The sequence below is a fragment of the Pterocles gutturalis genome, unplaced genomic scaffold (assembly GCF_000699245.1).
Source record: "Pterocles gutturalis isolate BGI_N339 unplaced genomic scaffold, ASM69924v1 scaffold44674, whole genome shotgun sequence".
Taxonomy (NCBI): Eukaryota; Metazoa; Chordata; class Aves; order Pterocliformes; family Pteroclidae; genus Pterocles; species Pterocles gutturalis.
Genome location: NW_010134841.1, coordinates 2,312 through 23,244, shown reverse-complemented (window position 1 = coordinate 23,244; position 20,933 = coordinate 2,312). Strand labels below are relative to the sequence as shown.

At 36.6% G+C, this 20,933-nt stretch overlaps 1 protein-coding gene across 1 annotated transcript in view; it reads left to right on the top strand.

The window, feature by feature from the left end:
* Positions 1–19,054, top strand: part of PTPRQ (protein tyrosine phosphatase, receptor type, Q) — a gene marked incomplete at both ends in the record, with an annotated part of 55,305 nt that extends 36,251 nt beyond the window's left edge. The window contains 10 exons of the mRNA XM_010081702.1: positions 1,595–1,716; positions 5,390–5,576; positions 7,810–8,054; positions 8,671–8,737; positions 10,063–10,221; positions 11,465–11,687; positions 12,139–12,212; positions 16,754–16,853; positions 17,652–17,780; positions 19,010–19,054. Of these exons, the coding sequence (XP_010080004.1) occupies positions 1,595–1,716; positions 5,390–5,576; positions 7,810–8,054; positions 8,671–8,737; positions 10,063–10,221; positions 11,465–11,687; positions 12,139–12,212; positions 16,754–16,853; positions 17,652–17,780; positions 19,010–19,054 (1,351 nt within the window). The remainder of the gene's footprint in view (positions 1–1,594; positions 1,717–5,389; positions 5,577–7,809; positions 8,055–8,670; positions 8,738–10,062; positions 10,222–11,464; positions 11,688–12,138; positions 12,213–16,753; positions 16,854–17,651; positions 17,781–19,009) is intronic.
* Between the last annotated feature and the right edge of the window lie 1,879 nt (positions 19,055–20,933).

Below are 20,933 nucleotides of genomic sequence, written 5' to 3'. Positions count from 1 at the left end.
ATGCTTCTCTTTTCAGCACCTTCTTTCCCAATCCCTGCTGATACCCAGTTGCTTGGTATACTTAAAGAAATGTCTCTGTATGGTGAAAAGCAATAATATTGCATCTGTTCTTGTATGCCCTTTCTTCTGGTGGGTTTTGCCTGAGAGAGCTTGTTTTCCTTTGTTCCTTTCATTCTCTCAGAACTAAATATTGGAAAGTAAATATGGCCTACCATAAGACATAAATATTTAAATATATGTCAAAGTAACCTAGATGATTATAAAATGAAATAACTGAACTTCACACTTAATTTTTGGGGGGAAAAAAGAAAAAGAAAAAAAAGGTGGGTTTTAACCAAACTGGCAAGCATGGGTTTCTGCTTGAAGGCTGGAGTATTCTGTCTTATTTTTGAGGATTATGCTAAATGATGGGCTATCCAGACTTATCTTCAAGCTAACACACTTAACTGCTGCCTTAGCATCAGGACACAGATGGATGGGAAAGATGACCCTGACCTCCATAAGACCCACATTCCTGTGCAAGGATAGAAGCATGATAATCAGGAAATGATGGTAATTAGTTACAGAAAATGCATTATTGTGAAAACCAGGAGAAAAGTGCTTATGAGAGGAAGTGATTGGATTATGGGGGAATGAGAGAATAAGACTAGGTCATTTCTACTGAGTAAATTGCTGTGATTTATAAGAGAAAGGGTATAGTGATATCATGGCCTCGTATTGACTAGATTCATTTCACAAACAAACCTAAATCAGAATGTGGCAGTTACCACCGAAGCAAACAGAGTTTTTAAAAGATGTTTTTTTTGTGAGATGTGGGACATGTTAGACATATTTTTTTTTCTAATTTTCTTTCTAATTGTACAGGTAATTTCAGAAAATATTGCTAAATTTCGGTAGCTTTCAGTTAATGTCTGATATTGTACTTTTCATGATGAAAATAAACCAGGTATTAACGCTTACGTATATTTTAGATAAGTATCTTAAATACAGCATACTGAATTAGAATTTTCTTGCAAAGATCTAAAAATGTATCAAATATAAACTGCATGTGGAAATTATCCATATCAATAACTTCAGGTTGGATAATTTGTAGATAAGATTATGCTTTAAAATTTTTTCACACCATCACTGTCTAATGAGTAATTAGTATTTTTTCTAGCATGCAGAAAACCTTGTGTTTTCACAATTTCTTGTTCTTTGAATGATTCGTTTGACATGTATTATTGATACATTATGCTTGTCTATTTGTCCAAATCATTTTATATGTATTTTGCTTGTGTCATGTAAAATGCATACAAATAACTTGTATTTAAAAACCCTATAATTTCAATTTAAGATGAGGTTGTTGGCAGTTCATACTCTAGAGAAGTTGTAGTAGTTGCAGTGAAAGATGTGTTTCTAAAACCCACTGTATGCTTTATATATGAGAAAGAATAAAAAATTATAATTATTTAAGCAGTGCATAATGGTAAATGTGTGAAAAAGGTTTGGTTTGTTTTTTTTTTTTAATTGAAAAACTGGCCACTAAAATTCCTGGGTTATTTATTGTGAACTTCTTTGGCCATGATTCACATACATATTTTTTTTTCTACAGCTCCAGATGGTCCTCCAGAAGATGTGACTGTCTCAGCTACATCTCCTCACAGTATTAATATCAGCTGGAGTGAACCTGTCATCATTACTGGACCAACATGCTACCTCATAGACATTACCTCAGTAAGGCAACTCTTTTTTATTGTTGGTAGTAACACAGAAGTTTGGTGATATGAATACCACAGCAGATGTTCTTATAGAAATTACAGGACAGACATAAACTGGATTGAAAAACAATGACTGTGTCTATTTCCACATAGACTCCACCTAAGTATTAATTGTACATATATAAATTTCTTAATGGGAGATAAATTAATTACTTGGTATTAAAAAAAAGTGTGGTAATAAGAGGTCTTGGAGAAAGAAAAGTGTAGATATAAATATATACAGGAAAACAGTAGCTGCGCTATGAGGAGGTGTACCTCCTTTTAACAGTAATGCTGCTGTTTACCAGTAAAAATAATAATGACTTTGTTTTTCTTCAGAGGAAGGAAAAGTTTATTGCCATGATTTTACAAATGAGAGCTGAGAGCCTAGCAGAAGTGACTTGTACAAAGTTACACAGCGCATCAGAGGGCAAACGAGAGTCAAACTAGATTTCCCACTTTCCACTTGGTGCTCTGTCCATCAGATTAGCTGTATTTTGGTAGCACAGCAATAACAGTTCTTTCTCCTTGATCTTTATAAGCAAAAAAAAAGCTGACATAAGAGAAAAGCTCTAGTGGCCTTTCTCTTTTCATCCTCTACTACCCTTATAATACTTCTTAAAACAACCATTAATAAACCTCATTTCCTGCCCTTTGGCAAGACATGAAACTTTCTAAATTCGAACACATGAGAAGTTTTATGTAGGATATAGGCTCCCTGTTCTTCCAGAAATTATGCAGTCAGGGCTATCAGTGAAAATGGTAAGCAGTTTACCAGACTTTACCAAGGAAAGCTTGCTGTTTGCAGCTTCAAAAATCCTGAATCAGTCCCTTAGATAATAGGGAAACAAAATTAAAGACTACTTCAAACTATTTAAAGGCTTTAAATAGGACGTTCTTTCAATTTTCTGAGAAGGAAGTAAGACTATTATGTGTATATTTTCAATGTTTCTGAATCAGTCATGAGAATTACAGTTATGCTAACATATTAATGCTCAGATTTTTCTGCAATCAAAATTTCTGAGATCGGTAAAAAAATACCAAATATTTTTAAGCTGCTCAGTAAAGTTACAAGAGAGAGCAATGTGCAGTCCTGCTATTTTCTCATCCTCTAACTTCATTGTGAAATATATAAAGTGCAATCTGTTCAGTTGTGAATACACTTACCACAGTAGTAATATGACAGGATGAACTATGTACAATAACAAGGGGAATACTGACAGGGAGGGAATGGTTCCTTGGCCCATTAGATAGGTCACTAGAAACTACATACTTTTTTCTCATGAACAGCTTGTGTCACTTTTGAATAAATAGCATTATAGTGCATTAACAGAAAAAATTATTTTCATGCTTTTGATAAAACTTCCACATTCAGTTTTCGAAGCTTGATTTGTTTTGTGTGTAATACTTAATCAATTTTTATTTAAACAACTTCTCCTCTGTTTGATAATTCCTAAATTATGAACAGGGTGTCGTCTGATTCTACACTATGAAAATGTTGTAAATGCCTTATCAAGTTATGGTAAAATACCTAGAGTAAGATGAACTATGGAATATTACACATGAGCCTGTCACCATTTGGAATGATCTTAAAAACTTAGTTTAAATGTTCAGTTTGGAGGGCTTTGGTTTTGTTTTTTTCAAATATATTTCAGATATCTAGCTTTATGTTAAGGAATTCCTTGTAATCAGATGTTGTCTGTATAATGATCAGTAACTACAGGTGTAAGTTCTGTAGACAATCATCTTACTAGACAAATCTATTCCTTCTTAAAGGCCAATAAAGCTGTCACAATATTTTTCAGTGAAAATTTTAGTATGAATTTTATTGTCCCAGTGGGAAAATTTTTATGAAGAGTCCAAATTCCACAAGCTTCCTGTGTGTATAACTTTATTCATTTTAGTTATCAAATGAGTATCTTTAATGATTTATAAAAAAATAGGCTCACAGAACAGAGTAATTTCAGATTTATACTCTGGGATGTCTTTATTCTTAAAAGGTAGTAACTAGTATTTGTTAGTGAATGTATAAGGATTCTGTTTAAAATGCTAGTATGTTCTTTGCAGTTTTATGGATCAGAAAAACTAAAAAGTTCTCCCTCATTATTATTCCTCCAGGTCATATTTTCATTTGTCTTGCTGCCTACTATAATTAGAAGTAGTCCTGAATAAAATATTACAGAAAATAAGTAAAGAAGATGGAACTGAACCATTAAACTTCAGAAAGACTAGAAGTAAATTAATGATGTAGTGCTGTGATTGTTTTTTAGCTCTTGGATAAACATTTATATGCCAGATTTTTGATAGTCAGATAGGAAAAAGTGTTTCAGTTCTTGATGGCCATTGCAGGAAATGAATGTCTGTTTAGTCCATCAGAAAGTTTAGTTCAGGTTAATTCACAGTGGGAATAGATGCATATCTGTCAAATAAAAGGTATGCTTGAACTATTCTAATGTTTTAGCAGCTGCATTTAATACAGATTTCATCCAGTGGGAAAACTACTGTACAGCTACCTAATCCTCTTTCCAGATTACACACTGAGGAAACAATAATGAAAACATCATTAACTGAAGTAATGGGAATAGACATAAAAATAATTTTGTAAATGATACTTGATCAAACACTAGAAAAGCTCCCATTTTTTCCTTTTTCTCCTTTTGTAAGCTAAGATTAGAAGTGATTAATTGGATATATAGCCCAACACTGTAGATTTTTCTACAGAACTACAGATTATTGGAGATGTAGGGATCATAGGGATCCCAAGAAGTAGTCAAGTCTATATCCTGCTTGAACAGAGAAACAAGTGTACCTAAAGTCTTCCTCACAAATAATTCATTATCCTGTTCTTTAAAATGTCCAGTGCTGAAAGTTGCTCAGCAGCCCTCAATAAATTGTTCTAGCTTTTAACTTAACTAGTCATAGTTTTAGTTACATATGTAGGTATATAAGTGCAGTTTTTGTAGTATTTATTTCTTTTTCTTTTTTGGTGCAAATAAAATTTTTATTTTTTTTTGTGAACACTAGAAAAAAATTGATTATCTTCAATAACATCCTTTTTTTGTATTTTGAAGTTATTACTAAGTCTTCTACCATACTCCCTTTTCTAGATTGAACCCAAATTATTTCTGCTTTCTAGCTTTTCTAGTGAGAGAATTACTCCCTCCCCACTGTCTTATGAGTAGTGCTATTCATACCATCCCAAGAGGAACTGCACTTTCTGCACTCATATCAACATTATATATTGCTGACAAATTTTCTTTTTGCTTTTCTATTCCAAACTATTTTCTGCTGTATAACTGCTCCTCTTCTGGATCTCTGCCTAGTTTGATTCCCATTTCAGGTCACTACATATCCCCTGTCCCTGTGTCTACCAATCAGTTCCTGTTTGTTCAGCAAAGCAAACAGCCCATTTCCTTAATTCCATACTACGTGAAGTGCTAAAGAGGCAACACATGGGTGAGATGGGAGCATACTCCCCTGTGCAGCTTTCTAGGCTTGGTAGCTAGAGACTTCTTGTGAACCCTTCTATGTAAATCATTAGGAAAGTGGAAAGGTAAAAGTTAAATAAGGTGTTCAAATAGTAATGTCCTTCTTTTGGCTGTTTCAAGTCTTGTAATCTCTTTTTTAAAATTATTATTATTATTTTACAGGTAGATAATGACAATTATAAAGCTCAATTTCTGAAGACAAATGATGAGGTTAAAGTCTTAGAAATTTCTGATTTAAAAGCATTTACAAGGTATTCTGTAGCAATCATTGCCTTTACGGGGGATGTTAATGCTGCATACCTTGAAGGCAAGGCTAGTTCTCCAGTAATTGTCTCCACTTTTGAAGCAGGTTTGTATTTTTCTCTACTTTATATGGATCAAACTTTGCAGTTTTCCTTTGATCTGACAAGTAAATGAGAGTTTTGAACACATGGTGCACTTTTAATGCAGATTTGTTTCACAATATTCTTTCTTTAATATTTAAAAAGATGACAGTCAACAAAAAATGATGGTGATAATAAATACTAAGATTTACCTTTAGTAATGCAGAGATCTTGCTTCATGTAAAATATGGGTGTTTGGAACACAGACTTCTAGATTACTTCTGTCATTGTTGAAGAGAGGTCCTATCTATATTAGCATATATTGTGTAACATACCTGTCTTAGGAAGTGATGAGTCTCCCCTGTGGAGGTGCCTGCTTCCCTTAAGAGACTACTGAAAACTCTATACAGCATCCTTGGTCTTGATGTAAAACACATAAAGATTAAGTGAATCCTACCATTTGTGAATGATGCCTATACTGACTTGAGGATACACTCTGTGTATTCTCAGTGGAAGGAGGTTGCTAGTGAAGGCCTACAGGGATCTGTGCTTGAGTCAGCTGTTCCACGGATTCAAAACAACCTGGAGAATGATGTAGATACTAAGGTGACAAAAGTTGCTGATGCTATTAAGCTACTCAGAGAAATAAAACTGAGAGTGAGGAACTGTGTAAGGACCTCATGACACTGAGAGGCTACGTTACAGAAAAATAGATAGCACTTGCTTAGGAAAATACAAACAGAGGTACATGGGGAAGACAGTCCTAGCTTTGCATACATAGTTCCTGGTTATACTCTTTCTACTATCTTTGCTGGGTTTGAATTGTTCACTAAGGATATTTAAACAAACAAACAAACAAACCAGCAAAAAATATTTTCTGAAAATACACTGAAGCTTTGTTTCATTCAAACTAATTATCAACTGTGTATAAACTACAACTACAACTGCCTTCTCTCTAGTGAGGTTAGCTGCAGGTCAGCTTTTTTAGCTGTATACTCAGATTAATGTCAGATTTAGACACACTACACAGTGATTGTATTAAACATGTATCTTTCCTTTGATGTATGAAAATCCACTGTCCCTAGTGATATGATATGATATATGAGTGTGTATGTATATCTCTTCCTAACGCCTTTAATACATGAAATTCTAAGGTTTTCATGATCTGTTCATATCCATGGAGGGTGATATGGTCTTTTACTGTGGAAAAACAAATGAAAATTAAATTAGGTGATAGCTGGGTCTGTCCTGTGAGTGCTCTTTTTTGGTAGCCCTTTCTCTTATGTAAAAATGTGATATATTAGGAGGTGTAGCAACCTTAGAGAAGAACAATTTTTTTTTTCCATATCATCTTGTCTCATCTGGTTTCTACAGTCTAGCATATATGTGAGTATCTGAGAAGTTAGGACCAATTTGCATAGACTTACTCCAGAGAAGCCTGAGTAACGATTTTTTGTCTGGTGTAAAAAAACTGGAAGGTATGACAACTGCATCTAAATCCTTGGCTGAGGGAATGTGTTTACCTTCAGTTGCTTGATTTCACTATTCAGAGGTCATGCTACATATTTGTCTACTCAGGTAGAGCCATAAATATTGAGCTGCCTGAAAAGAATGTTACAGTCTTTTATTTCACATAGGGACATTGGGAAAATGATTTATACCTTTGCTGTCTTGAGACCAAGCTACTGGAATAAGCGTTTGACAAAAAAAAAATGTCTTTGGGAAAAATGCGTGTTGTGTTTGTGTCTGGGCTAGAGGAGAGTTTTTACCTAAAGAGTTAGCTGTGAAAGCAGAGACTCTAGGAGCACGGTGGCTTGTTTATATGTTGGGAGGGAGCTTGCTGTTGACAGAGGGCTTTCAGAAAGGGATACTCAAGACTAACACTTGCTTCTTGCTTGTCAGCCCAGGCAAGGATTTGTTTATCCCAGATGTATTTCAGGGCATAATGATGCCTTCAGGCTTTCTGAGTAGCAAATCAGAAGAAATTTTCCCGAGTAGAGACTACTGACAGTTATCTAATCATTTTTAATATGTGTAGCAATAAATGCTATCATTGAGGATAGTATTTCACTAAATATTTAACTTCTAATTTCTTTCTAAATATTTACATATGCAATAAGTATTTGAGATGCTTTTAATAAAAACACAAAATACCAATGAAATAATACTGATGTGCAAAAATATAATTTGTAATCTTTCAGGTTTTACTCTAATAGTAATAGTAGGAAACTAAGTGGATCATTGAAATATTTCTTTCAGTGCCTGAAGACCCACCTAACAACATAACATTTCAGAAGATACCAGACGAAGTAACAAAGTTCCAAGTAACATTTGTGCCACCATCTGAACCAAATGGAAATATTCAGGTGTATCAAGCTATGGTGTACAATGAAGATGACCCCGCTGCCATCCAGATCCACAACCTTAGCGTCATTGACAAAACAGATCAGTCAGTCACTGCCATGATAGAAGGACTAAAAGGAGGACATACGTATAATGTCAGCGTAAGAACTGATACTTTTTCTCTTTTTCTTTGGTATGAGCAAGAGATTAGTCTGAGCAGGGAACACAAACCTAGGCTGTGTATGAGATTTTCATGTCGAGAATGTTATCTGGGGTGTGAAGAGAGACAAGTCTGAGGACGAGGGGAGTAACGAAGAGGTTGGAGTGAGTGGGAGCAGGACACATCACTAGTGGTTAGCTTTGTACTCTGAAGCTCTGGTTCATGTGCTAGCAAAGCAGCTAAATCTCTCTCTTAATTCCGCCACTTGCGTTGCTAATTTGGCTCAGATTAAAGTTCCAGTTCTGCAGGGGGAGCTTGCTAGAAGTATGTGCATGAAGTCCTTTCAAACAATCAGAGACTAGGACATGAGAGGAGGCAACATAACTGTTTAAGTGGGCTTGTTTTTTCTTCTTTTTATAAGAGCTACATTACAAGTGATGAAGTATTACAGTTTTTAATTACAATTTACAGAATTGTAAAGCAATATGAAGTAAGTTCTAGCAAAGTGTAGGGGACAAAAGAAGTGTTTCCGCATTCATTGTTGTTTCATATATCCAGATTTGTCCAATTTGAAACTATTACAGATACTCATTAAAACAAGTGTTTGTTTTTTTAAGGTGTATGCAATTAATGGTGCTGGTGCAGGGCCAAAAATTCAATTGAAAATAACCATGGATATCAAAGGTATGTCTCATAAAGTGCCCTTTAGCTGAAATCTCTATAAATGGTGAAGAAATTGCTGTTCTACCTGTGAGTACACAGCTGTGTGCCTTTGTCTATTATTTAGAGGCCCATAGTATAGAAACAGGAGCACATAACTGATAGTCTTGAATTGCAGTGCTCAGTTTTGCTGTGTATCACTGGTCATTTGCTATTCATATCTGACTGATAACTGTAAACCATGTGCAGACTCAATGAACTAAACATATTTTGATAATATGAAATAATTCATATAATGAAATAATAATTTCAGTATTTTAGTTACCATCTTGAGAGCAGCCCTGCAGAGAAGGACTTGGGGGTCCTGAAGGAGGAGAAGCTGGACATGAGCCAGCAGTGTGCGCTTGCAGCCCAGAAGACCAACTATGTCCTGGGCTGCATTAAAAAAGGGGTGGCCACCAGGGAGAGGGAGGTGATTGTGCCCCTCTACTCTGCTCTTGTGAGGCCCCATCTGCAGTACTGTGTCCAGGCCTGGGGCCCCCAGCACAAGAAAGGCGTGGAGCTCTTGGAACGAGTCCAGAGGAGGGCCACAAAGATGATAAGAGGGCTGGAGTACCTCTCCTATGAAGAAAGGTTGAGGGAACTGGGCTTGTTTAGCTTGGAGAAGAGAAGGCTCCAGGGAGACCTCATTGCAGCCTTCCAGTACTTGAAGGGAGCCTATAAACAGGAGGGGGAGCGACTGTTTACAGGGTTTGATAGTGAGAGAACCAAGGGGAATGGTTTTAAACTAAGAGAGGGGAGATTTAGGTTGGATATTAGGTGGAAATTTTTCACTCAGAGGGTGGTGAGGCACTGGAACAGGTTGCCCAGAGAAGCTGTGGATGCCCCATCCCTGGAGGTGTTCAAGGCCAGGCTGGATGGGGCCCTGGGCAGCCTGCTCTAGTGGTTGGCAACCCTGCCCACAGCAGGGGGGTTGAAACCAGATGATCTTTAAGGTCCTATTCAACCCAGGACATTCTATGATTCTATGATTAGCGAACAGCTTAGAAGAATGTCACAGAGGTGTACCTAAGTATACAGTATCACAGTTGTGGAAATAAATGCAATCATTGATTGAAAGTCATTGAAAAACTAAGACTAAGTCTTTTTATTGTTTTCTCTTTTTATATGCAGAGGCATTTATCAGAATAGAATTTTTAGAGGCTTAAGGGATTAAGCAGAACTTTAAATTGTCCCGGGAAGTATGCTGAAGATTTGTCTTGCATCATACAGCTTTGTGCCTGAACAAAGTACTTGTAGGAAAAACATTTTAAAACAAAATTCTGTGCTGTATCTTTGTTTAAACACAGAACCACCACGGCCTAAAAAGAAACCAGCACCAGTTTATGATACTAATGGGGCATTGCTTGTCACAGATACAACAATTACGATCAGAATGCCGATATGTTATTACAGTGATGATCATGGCCCTATCAAGAAGATACAAGTTCTTGTTGTGGAAGCCGGAGGTAGAATTTTAGAAGTTCACTTGAAAACTATTTTCTTTTTTTTTTTTTTTTTTAATTTATTTGCAGGCTGTTTGTCTTTTTTCTTTCTTTTCTTGGGTCTCAGTAGTTTCACATTAGAAAACATCTAACAAAGTCACTTTAGCTGTGGCAACAATACTAAGAGAAAAGTACCTTTCACAGTACCTGGGGGCTGCAGACTGGATTTTGAGAACATTCGTCCACGGAGAGTCGTCCATGCTGTTTGAAGTAACAAATATTATTCTGGCCTTATTGTTACTGTTGTGTTTTCTTTACTTCCTATTTCCTTGAAAAAAAATACATTTGAAATACATTTGAAAGGTAAATAAATCTGAAACATTTTTTGCAAGGTTTTTCTTCTGTTGCTATTAGTGTTGCTTGTAAAAGAATGCAGTCATGTGCAGTTGTATTTTCATTTCATAGCGGGGGCAGAGGGATTTGTATAAATCCCTGCTGTAGACTGTGGGTTAGAATGTATATTTCCTTGTATGGACTGATGAACATTTACTCATATGAACAGTGCCATGATACTCTTTTGAGTAATGGCCTACCAATGTGAGTGGGAGTTTCATGATAGGACATCATATGGTCAGGCTTACTTTACCTAAGAAGGACAAATTTCAGGTATTTAATTCCCTTGTTTAGCTTTCTTTCAAAGTATAAAAGTAAAGCATGAATTCGCATGGAGTCTCTCTCCTGTTTCTGAATTTTGCATTTTAACACTAATTCTGTAGAACTTCATAGCTGTTGCTGTGAAGATTCTCTTGAACTGATAGATATGCAAATACCATGTTAAGCAACATTTTGAAGATTTTCCCCCTGAGCTGCTGGATACTGTCCACTTACAAAAATGTAGCAATTTCATTTATGAAACAGTCTTTACTGTCTTTAGAGTAAACACTTTTTACTCCTTTTGCTGGCCATGCTCAGTTTCAAAGTCAAGTGGCTTGAACAAGTGATATTCTCTTACTGGCAGAGCTCACGTGTGAGACTGCCCCTGAAATTTTCTAGTTGTGATTCAGTTGACTTACTCTGAGTTAGCAAAATATTGACAGTGTGGATAATACGGAAATTTGGGTTTAAGTGCAAATAGTTATAGACTTAGCTGTGTAAATGGCACTGATAGCACGGTAAGCTCTTAAAAAATATTTTCCTGTTTAACTTCTTTAATTACAGTCTGATTAGAATGTACATTGTTTCTGATTATTTCATTTCTTGATGATAGCTCAGCATGATGGGAATGTTACTAAGTGGTATGATGCCTACTTCAACAGACCGAGGCCATATTTTACAAACGAAGGTTTTCCAAACCCACTATGTGTAGAAGGAAAAGAAGATCTGAGTGGCAAAGAAGAGATATATGTCATAGGTGCTGATACTACATGTATGGTACCAGGCAGTCAAGACAAAATATGTAATGGCCCACTGAAACCAAAAAAGCAGTACCTGTAAGTACATTTGTCTCTAAGTTTGTCCAAAAGAAAGATTTAAGCGAAAAATACATTTATGCAAACATACAAAATAAGTAGTTCAGTTATGAAAAGGTAGAGATTGAAATTATTATCCTGTGTCTAACTCATCTCTAATTTTAAATTTTTTTGACTGAGCACGAGTATGGGAGGCAATTTTTTTAAGTGTTTCAGGTAACAAAAGACGCTTACTGAGTTCTTAAATTAAATAAGGCCAAATTCAAGATAAGTAGTTCATGTAGTTTGTTGATACATTTAAGATATTGACACCGAGTCCTTGATGTCTGTCATAATATAACTTTAGCAAGTGAATGATTCCAGCTATATTATACTAAAGCTAAGAAATAATTTTTAAATTCTAAGTGAAATAATATTTAAGAAAATGCATGTAAGCTTTTATTTCATTAGTTTTCTTGGGTTTATTTCACAGATTTAAGTTCAGAGCAACTAACATTAAAGGACAGTTTACAGATTCTGACTATTCTGACCCTGTCAAAACACTAGGTAAGGAGAGTGTCATTTACTAAAGTATTTTTCTATTTCCAAAGGTTCTAGACGATTCCATTTTTCTTTTTAGTAGAATGTTTTCCCTGAAGTAAATACTCTCTGTTTTTGTTGGACCTAGCTTAACCAGAATGGCTGAGGAAACATATCCATTCCATTGTATGTCCTTTGGAGGTTGTCAAGAGGTCTTACCTCAGCCTGGACTGTTAAATGAAGAAGGAGTATTGACAAAGTTCATTAGCAGAGATTCAGTTATACCCATAAAAAGACCATTTTGCCAGGATAGCTCATCTTGCTTGGTGAACTGCCAGAAGCTAAACTGTGCAGTTTCCCCTCTGTGTTGGATGTAGAACTATTCCAGTGAGTCTAGTGTAGGAAACCTCTTGGCTGCAGATCATCATTCCTTCTGGTGACAGCTCATCTGAGGACATGACCCTTTAGCCCTTCATCCTTTAGATACAGACAAAGGTCCCTATTAATTAATAAATTAATATTGTCTCATAGAATCCATCTGGTTCTGATGTCACTGGCCAGTAAGCCAGCTGTTATGGGGTCTCAAATCCAGCATAAATTCCTCCATTGCAGTGTTGATCTACCCCCAAAATTGGGAATGAAAGTTCTTGTAGCAGATCGCAATAAGATCTGTAAGTTCATTTAATATGTTGGTAAGCCAAAACTTACTTAGCTAAGCGTTAGCCCTGACTTTCTGAAAAGGGATCGCAAGACAACTGGGTGAGTACCCAGAAGAATTTTAGTGGGCGCATATTTTTCATTTGGCATTCGTCTTCTGTGATATGACCTCCCTTATACATCTAATCCATGTTAGAAATTTGTTACATGATCTGGTACTGAAGATCCTAAAATGCTAATTCACTACCTGGATATTCTAAAAGGATCTGGCACTATTTCTCTAGCCCTGACTGTTTTGGAAACTGCAACACAAAAGTTGTCTTTATGTGTTCTGAGTTTAAAGTTCTAAGCAAATGAAGCAAATAGTTTGCCCAGTAAGTGAAAACAAGTCTCCTGGAAATGAGTCCAGCTGTATCCAGTCCTCTGGGCAACTTTCTCCTTTCTAACAGAAAAGTCTGCCATGCTTAAAGAAATCATGCTTTAGTGGCAGGCAGATAGTGTAATTTGTTTGCTTCTGTGTTGTTACCAAAAACTTGTGACATATTCTCCTTTGATGTAGGTCATAAAGAAGCAAGATCTATTTGTATGCTGAATAAAATTTAAGAGGAAAAAAATAGAACTGATAAATTCCTCAGATATCCGTGGCTTCTCATACCCATCCAGTGCCTTCTATGCTAAAGTTTAACATCAAACCCTGCTTTTCAAAAGGGCACTACAGCAAACTCTTGACTGGCCTTAATTTCTAAATTTCAGAACCTATCCAATAAGAAGCAGAATTTAAGTGGAACAGATAATTAAAAGTTCCTACTCTGCTTTCCTACAAGTGTTGTGCAATCAACATCAAATTGATATCTCACAAGTGATGCAGGTACTGCAGTTAAGTGGCCTTGAGGAAACAGCACTGGCAATGACATCGCCAGTGCCGTCTTAAATGACTAAAGGAAGTTAGATTTTTTTCAGACACATTTTCTCTTGAGTCACATAACCTGAGGAACCTTGCCCAAGTGTTTCATTATAGAACATGCTTTGGTTATGTGAACTTCAGACTTGCTCTAGGAGAATAACCCAGAAAATAGAACAGAAAGATAAGTAGCTGTTAGGTATCTCTGTGACCAGTTACTTCTGTTCCACTCGTAGCCATAGCATCTTTAAGAAGAAATTTATGTTGCCTGAAATCAGAATTGCAATTTAATTTTAAATCAATTATCTTCTTTAATAAAAATTTGTGTTTTTCCAGCATTACACTTTAATTTTAGTAGATACACTAATTTGAATTTTAGCAGAAGGATTCATGACAGTTCAAAGAACCCAACATTACTTTGGTTTCTGAGTCTACTTATAGAGTAGGTAGGTCTTTGATCTGGAAAAACAGAAAGTTAACCTTGTATCTGTGTGATTTAGTACTGCATGTTAAATATGTTTGAAGCAGAAAAAAATATGGAAAACTTATGAGAGAGTTCTCTGTGACAGATGTCAGATGCTCTTGTTAAATAGTAGGGATCTTGCTAGGGAAGAGCACTGAAACAGAATTTATTGGAATACACAGCTGCAATAATGCTTTTTTAATTATAGTAAAGTATACCTTTTAATATGGTGCTCCCACTCAACCATACTTGGAGTACCACAACTCTCCTCTTGAGCTGGAGAAGTGGAGTTTCCTCCTCCTAACCCATGGTTGACATTGCAAAACTAACACCCATGCTACATTGAAAGGTCAGGATTATTTCCATGAGATAATTAAGATTTAGTGCCAAATACTGTTTAAACTTCTAATACATCAAGGCAGCTTATAACCTTTTCATAAATTGATAGCTAGTTCAGCAAATCATTGCAGGGCAGCTGGTGGTCCTATGTAAGTGTAGACTTTTTCCATGTGAAATACAAAGCTGATGAGACAGGAAATAATCAAAATGGGGTTTCTTGACACTGCCTTTTGCATAGAAACCTACCTTATGATGTTGTGTTATTGCAGTTTGTTATCATCATGTATTGAGTTACAGCACCTCAGAATTATACAACATGATGTCTTCTGTTTTTTCTCCTTTCCCATGATCATCTCTACAAACATGTGTAGTCCTTCCTTGTTGCAAAGAAGTAGGAGAAAATGTATTTTTTAATTCTTGGTGGGTATTCTGCCAGAACTGTTTTGTTTAATAACATCAGCAATGTTTAAACTGACGTTAACCATAGGGTTTAACATTGACTTCACTGTTTAGTGAAAAATAGGTAGAACTGTTGTAGAGGTTCCTCTGGAGATTCTTCTGTTCTTTTTCCACATTACTATCATTTGTGCCTTATCACAAAGATCGGTGAGTGACAGTGACCTTTTCATTCCTTTCCTCCTTGCAGTATTTTTTTTTATACTTGCTTTTCTTTTCTATTGTCTTTCCCTGGCCTAAATTGTTCTTACCTTGCAGTGTCCAGTGTTGCATCTGAAACTTTGCTAATGCAGTGGAAGAATTATTTCAGGTGTTTTGTAAATAATACTTAATTCTGTTGTCTGTTGTTTCATACAGGCATGATATTGCTTATTCACATTGGTTTCAGTCTACAGTATTCTCACACTTTCTTCTGAGAAATTTCTACCTAACCTACTCTTTGCTATGCTATATTATAGTAGCTGATTATTCCTGCCTACATGTAGAAACATGAACTTGATCTTGCAAAATTGCATCCTACTGTTTTAAGGCTATTTCTTCAGATAAATCAGGGTCATTTGGAATTTTAATCATGTTCACCAAGGTGCATGCAGTCCATATCATGTCCAATATGCTCTCTAATCCTAAAACCAGAGCCTTCTGACAGAAACAAAGCCAGGACTTCAGTGTTTGCCAGTGTGTCCTTGGGAGGAGGTCGTCCCTTGAGTGGGAATCTCAGTTTCAGCATAGCAGGAAGCAGTACATTTTTCTGTCCTTCCTGGAGGCTGGACAGGAGCTAGGTTTTCTGCAGTGGATCAGCAAGTGGAGGTGAATGTCAGCATAGCTGAACAATACCAGCAGTAATAATCCCTTGCTTTTCTTATTTTCACTCTGTGCCTAAGGAAAAAAGAGGCTGAGGTTTTTGAGACAGGAATAGGATTACCAGGAAGGGTGGGAAATTAAGTGAGTCTCAGAAATTTAGCACCAAAGAGATACAAAAAGAGTTCTACAAACTACTAATCTAAATGGTTTTTCAGTCTCTGAATGACCCTTCATTCTCACCTGGGAGGACTGAGTAGAATACCGTCACTGTTACCTGTTTATCATAAAGACTTTCATGATTACTTTTGACCTGCTGGTTTTGTATTCCTAACAATATCACCAATACCAACATAAATGAAGAGTATGAGTTAATGGTCAGTGGGGCAAATTAATCCAGAAAGCTCAGAGCCGATCACTAGGTGGGTTCCTTCAGCACCCTGAGGAGAGTATCTCCAAAAAAGCATCTTTTATTTTGTGCTTGTGAGTGATGGCTGCAAGCCTCATAGCTTTAGAGTTGTGGTCTTCCTTTTCCACTTCTGGAGTTTGATTGCTTCTACCTGATAGAGCAGTGTGTCTGTTCGTGGCTGCACAGAGACTGAAGCAGGAGCTCAGCTCAGGCAAGTGTTCAGACTGATGTTACTGCAGTGTAGGCCTATCTTAACCTCCAGGTAAAACTGAAAAGCACCGGGAGATGGCTTCACATATAGCTGTAGACAAATCCTATTAGCATTATGTATTACATAGATCAGCAGTGCTTAGGAACCTTTACGTAAATTGTTTCTGGTTTTGTTATATTTTTCTTTCCTGAGCAGCTCTTCAACTGACACAAAACAGGTGCAGTTGTACAGAAAGAGAAGTGTCTGTCTCTAATTGCTCCCTGATTTCACCCCATCAGAAATGTAAAAATTGCAATGAATCTATGAAATACTAGATTTCCACTTTCTGTTTCAGGTGAAGGACTGTCAGGAAGATCTGTGGAAGTTATCCTTGCTGTTACTTTGTGTGTACTTTCAGTTGTTCTTCTGGTGGCAGCAGTATATGCGTTTGCACGGTGAGATTTATGGATCCTTCCCATACCATGTTTACAAGCACTCAAAAATATATTAAAGAAGAGTTGAAACAGACCTATAAATGGAACCAATCTGTCATTTCAAAATGTATTACATTTTCTTTTTTTTTTTTTTTTTTTGTCTTTTCTGTAGAAACTTAGGGAGGAACTTGCAAAGGCTTTAGTCTAGTGAGGCTAACCTCCATAGATGAAGGAGAAATAACTGCTTCTCCAGAGGGTAAATTATAGCAGTACCCTATCAGAGCTACTTCTCTATTGTCTTGAGGATGCGTATCAGTGTCAGCTGGCTAGAGTTAACGTGATGGCTAAGCCTATTGACAGCTTGATCCGAAGTAAATACTCTAAATTCTGTTTTCTGTCTTACTAATAAATTATCAGTTAAATACATTGAAGTCTCACATGTGAAGGAGAGATAGACTTCTAATTCAAATTGTGAACAAAATGTCCGTGTAACGAAGCAGACTGGGTGCTGCAAACATGATATTAGTTTGCTCATTCACCAAAGTTCTGTTCTTCCTCAGCTGCATCATTCAGGCATTGCCGAAGAATTTATGTAGGAAAACTGAAAGAATATATAGGCTAGATTCTTTCCGCATGAATTTTAGACAACATAACTGCTGGATTTGACTGAATTACCCTGTTGGTTAGGGAGAGCAGAATACAGGCCAAGGAAGGATTCCTGGCAATCATTTTTCAGTTTCAGCCTGTCAAATCAAAGTATTGACATATGTGTCTTTAAATCTTTTGCATGGTTATTTTTCACTATTATTCTCTGTTTAGAATTCGGCAAAAGCAAAAAGAGGGAGGCACATACTCCCCACGAGATGCTGAAATTATTGACACGAAGTTCAAACTGGATCAGTTGATCACAGTGGCAGACCTAGAGCTGAAGGATGAGAGATTTACACGGTAAGCATACTCCTTAAGCAAGACAGTAGTCCAAAGGGGCTGTAGCCATGACCCCTTTCTGACCTTTGCTTGTTTGGAAGTGTTTGTGGTGTTCTTATTTACACAGGTCACTGAGATCCTCTTTCAAAGAATGACCTCCATCCTCAAGACACTTCTCACTAGCTTTTAGAAAATCACTTAATCTTCAGCTCTTTTTACAACAAGATAAAGATCTAAGTGCAAATCACTGTTTAATTGTGTTAGAAAAAAAAAGGGCTACATATTTTTAAACATGCAGAATTTCTGAGTTTTTTTGATGGCCCAGTGTTTTGTGTAGACTGCAAACCAACATAAGTGTTCTGAAAGAGTCAAACACCCAGAAGTCCCAGTCAATTAATTCAAGAACAAATCTGTCATTGTTTAACTGACATTTAGAAAGCATTTTTTTCACAAAGGGATTTGTCTAACATCTGAGTTTCTGTGGAGCTCAGCACACTGGCTGTCCTGACACCTACTCCTTTAAGGTGTACACAGCAATTCCAGGCTATTCATATTTTCTGTCTGACAAAGAATAATGCCACAGATATTTATCAGAAGGAGAACTGCTCTTTCTGACTGCCAGAAATATGGATATTATTCACTGAACAAATATAATTATGATTCTCAATAATATATGACATCCAACTGAGTTAGAAATGTTTGGTGAACATTCCTTACCTGCCTGTATTTTCCCTGCTGTGTCACAGATGAAGCACTGTGGTAGGCAGTCTTCTTAAAGATGAGAAGCCTAAAATAGTGTTGCCATAGCAGTCAGGCATCCTACTGTTGTAGACTAGGAATAGCTGGAAGATGAAAGGTTGTAACTGTTGATCTGTTTTGTTTGAGTGTGTGCATGTCTATGTGTGTGGTACAGAGTAAGTTGATTGCGTGTACAAACCTGTTCAAAATAGTGCACAGAGGAATGGCTGCTTGTAACAGATGAGAAAACATCATCTGGAAATCATCGATGTAATGGATGTGTTATGTTCTGTGTGGGGCACATGTCATTCAGACAGCATTGTTTAGTACCTGCTAATAACAGCAGAAGACATTCTCTGAATTCAGAACTATTGCCAGTGCACTGTGATAACTGTGACTCATGTAATGATCTTGATCGATCTTCAAAATGGCCTTGTTTCCAAACTGTTAGCTGAATAACAATAGTTCTATTTTTGTTTATGTACTAAAGTGTTAATGGGTTTTACTTCCAGATACTCTTCATTTTTCTTTAGACGCAAGGAGATATTTGTCATCCAGTAAGTTTTTGTGTTGTTGAAGCAATGTGATGTGTTTTCCATTCTGTTCTCTTAACATGTGTGCTACCTTACTATATTGAATTATATAGTTAATCAAAATGACGTCAATCTCTGCAGCTGTACTAGTGACAAATAGTGGGTTTTTTGTCATCATGAAATCAGGTTTATTTTTAGTCCCTAATGTTAAGGTACAACAGTTCCACAACTACTTTGAAATAAATCAGTGCATTTTTATACATGGAAATTATAACACATTATGACAGTATAGCACTGATACATACAACCTATACTTGAAGCAAATGTAGTGCAAATGTGACATAAGAAACATGCTGTTTCTTTCCTTTGGCAGTTAGAATGTATGTACTTAAGAGAAGTTCTCTGTTTTCTCAACTGCCTTTTGTGCATACTCACACTGCAGCTGTTTTGTACTATGGCACTACAATCTCAGCAATGTATCCACACAGTCAAATCCTTTATTAGTTTGCAGAGCACTATTCTGCCACTTTTCTGTCTAAATTTTGTGTAGTTTAGATTTGTACAGTCTCAAACTCTACAGGGTAATTGCAAACTATAATATTTCGTAATTACATGCACTTCATTATGTGATTTATGCACAGCAAGGCCTTTACTGAACAGTGCTTCAGCGGTTTTAGTTGCATCACCCTTATTTTAATGAGTCAGTCTCACATTTTGGTTTGAAATTTGTCATGTCCTTCCACCTGTATTTTTCTCCTTCCTCCTTCCCCACTCCTTTAATGGCCAAAAGCAAAGACTCTCTTCTTATGCCATTCTTGTAAGGTACTTCATGCAACTGTTAAATTTCTTTTATTATTTTTCAAACAGTAGCGGCACTGAAGCTCCAGCAGGCTCCTTGCCCAGGTCTTTCGTTGAACACTATGACAAACTGTTGAACTGCAGTCGCTGAGACTTCCCCAGGACATTTTAGTGTCTCTAATGCTGTCTTTCATATAGATACATCCTTTCTGGTAATGATGAGTTATATCAAGAAGCTGGCAGAAGCATGGCAGCATGCACCAAGACACCTTACTGCAAAACCTGATGTCTAAGATATTTTTGCTGACTGTTTTCAGACTTCCACAGTTACATCACAAAAGAACTTTTGTACCTGTTGCCTTTAGGGAATAGCTATGTAGAAGTCAATCACAATCCCAGTTCTTGTGTTGTCCTTATCATTCTCATGATTAGTGGTTAAAGCAATGACATGTTAGCATGTTAAATTATTGTATTGTTAATGACTATAGTGTAACCTTCACAAATTTATCATGCATTTGGAATGGGACTGTGCGTCACTCCATCTGCATAGCTTACTGCCATGCGTTGGCTGCATTTAGTCAGCTATCTCAGCTGTGTTTGCAAAGCTTGCTGTGTTGCAGAATGCTGGTTTCAGGTGATGGTATATTGTGATTGCATGAGGAAAACATAGATGGGCAGACTCCTTTTCCAGGCTGGCTTGTTTGTATTTCTTGGATGGCAATAAATCAGCTGAAATCTGGTCCAACTAAGTATACTGTATACCCTGAAAGGGTGATGGGGAGTTTGTGTGAAAATCTTAGGTGATAAAAGAGCAGTATAGATTTTTTCCCTACCTACTAATCATCCCATTCGGTGCTCATTTGAAGGAGATGCTTTGGAAACCAGATGTTTTGTCATTTCTCAGCCAGTGTATTATTTATCATGTTAGCTACTATAAATCAGTAAAGGTATGGACTTGCAGCTGACACAGTTCATCCACAGAATCAAGATACTCTAGCCTGCTTCATGAGTTCCTTCTTGACTGTCTCTCATACATTGTCTCTTCAGACATTCTCTCATACTTAGTGGATCGTGGCCTATGATCTTGGCTCATATTCACTGAAAA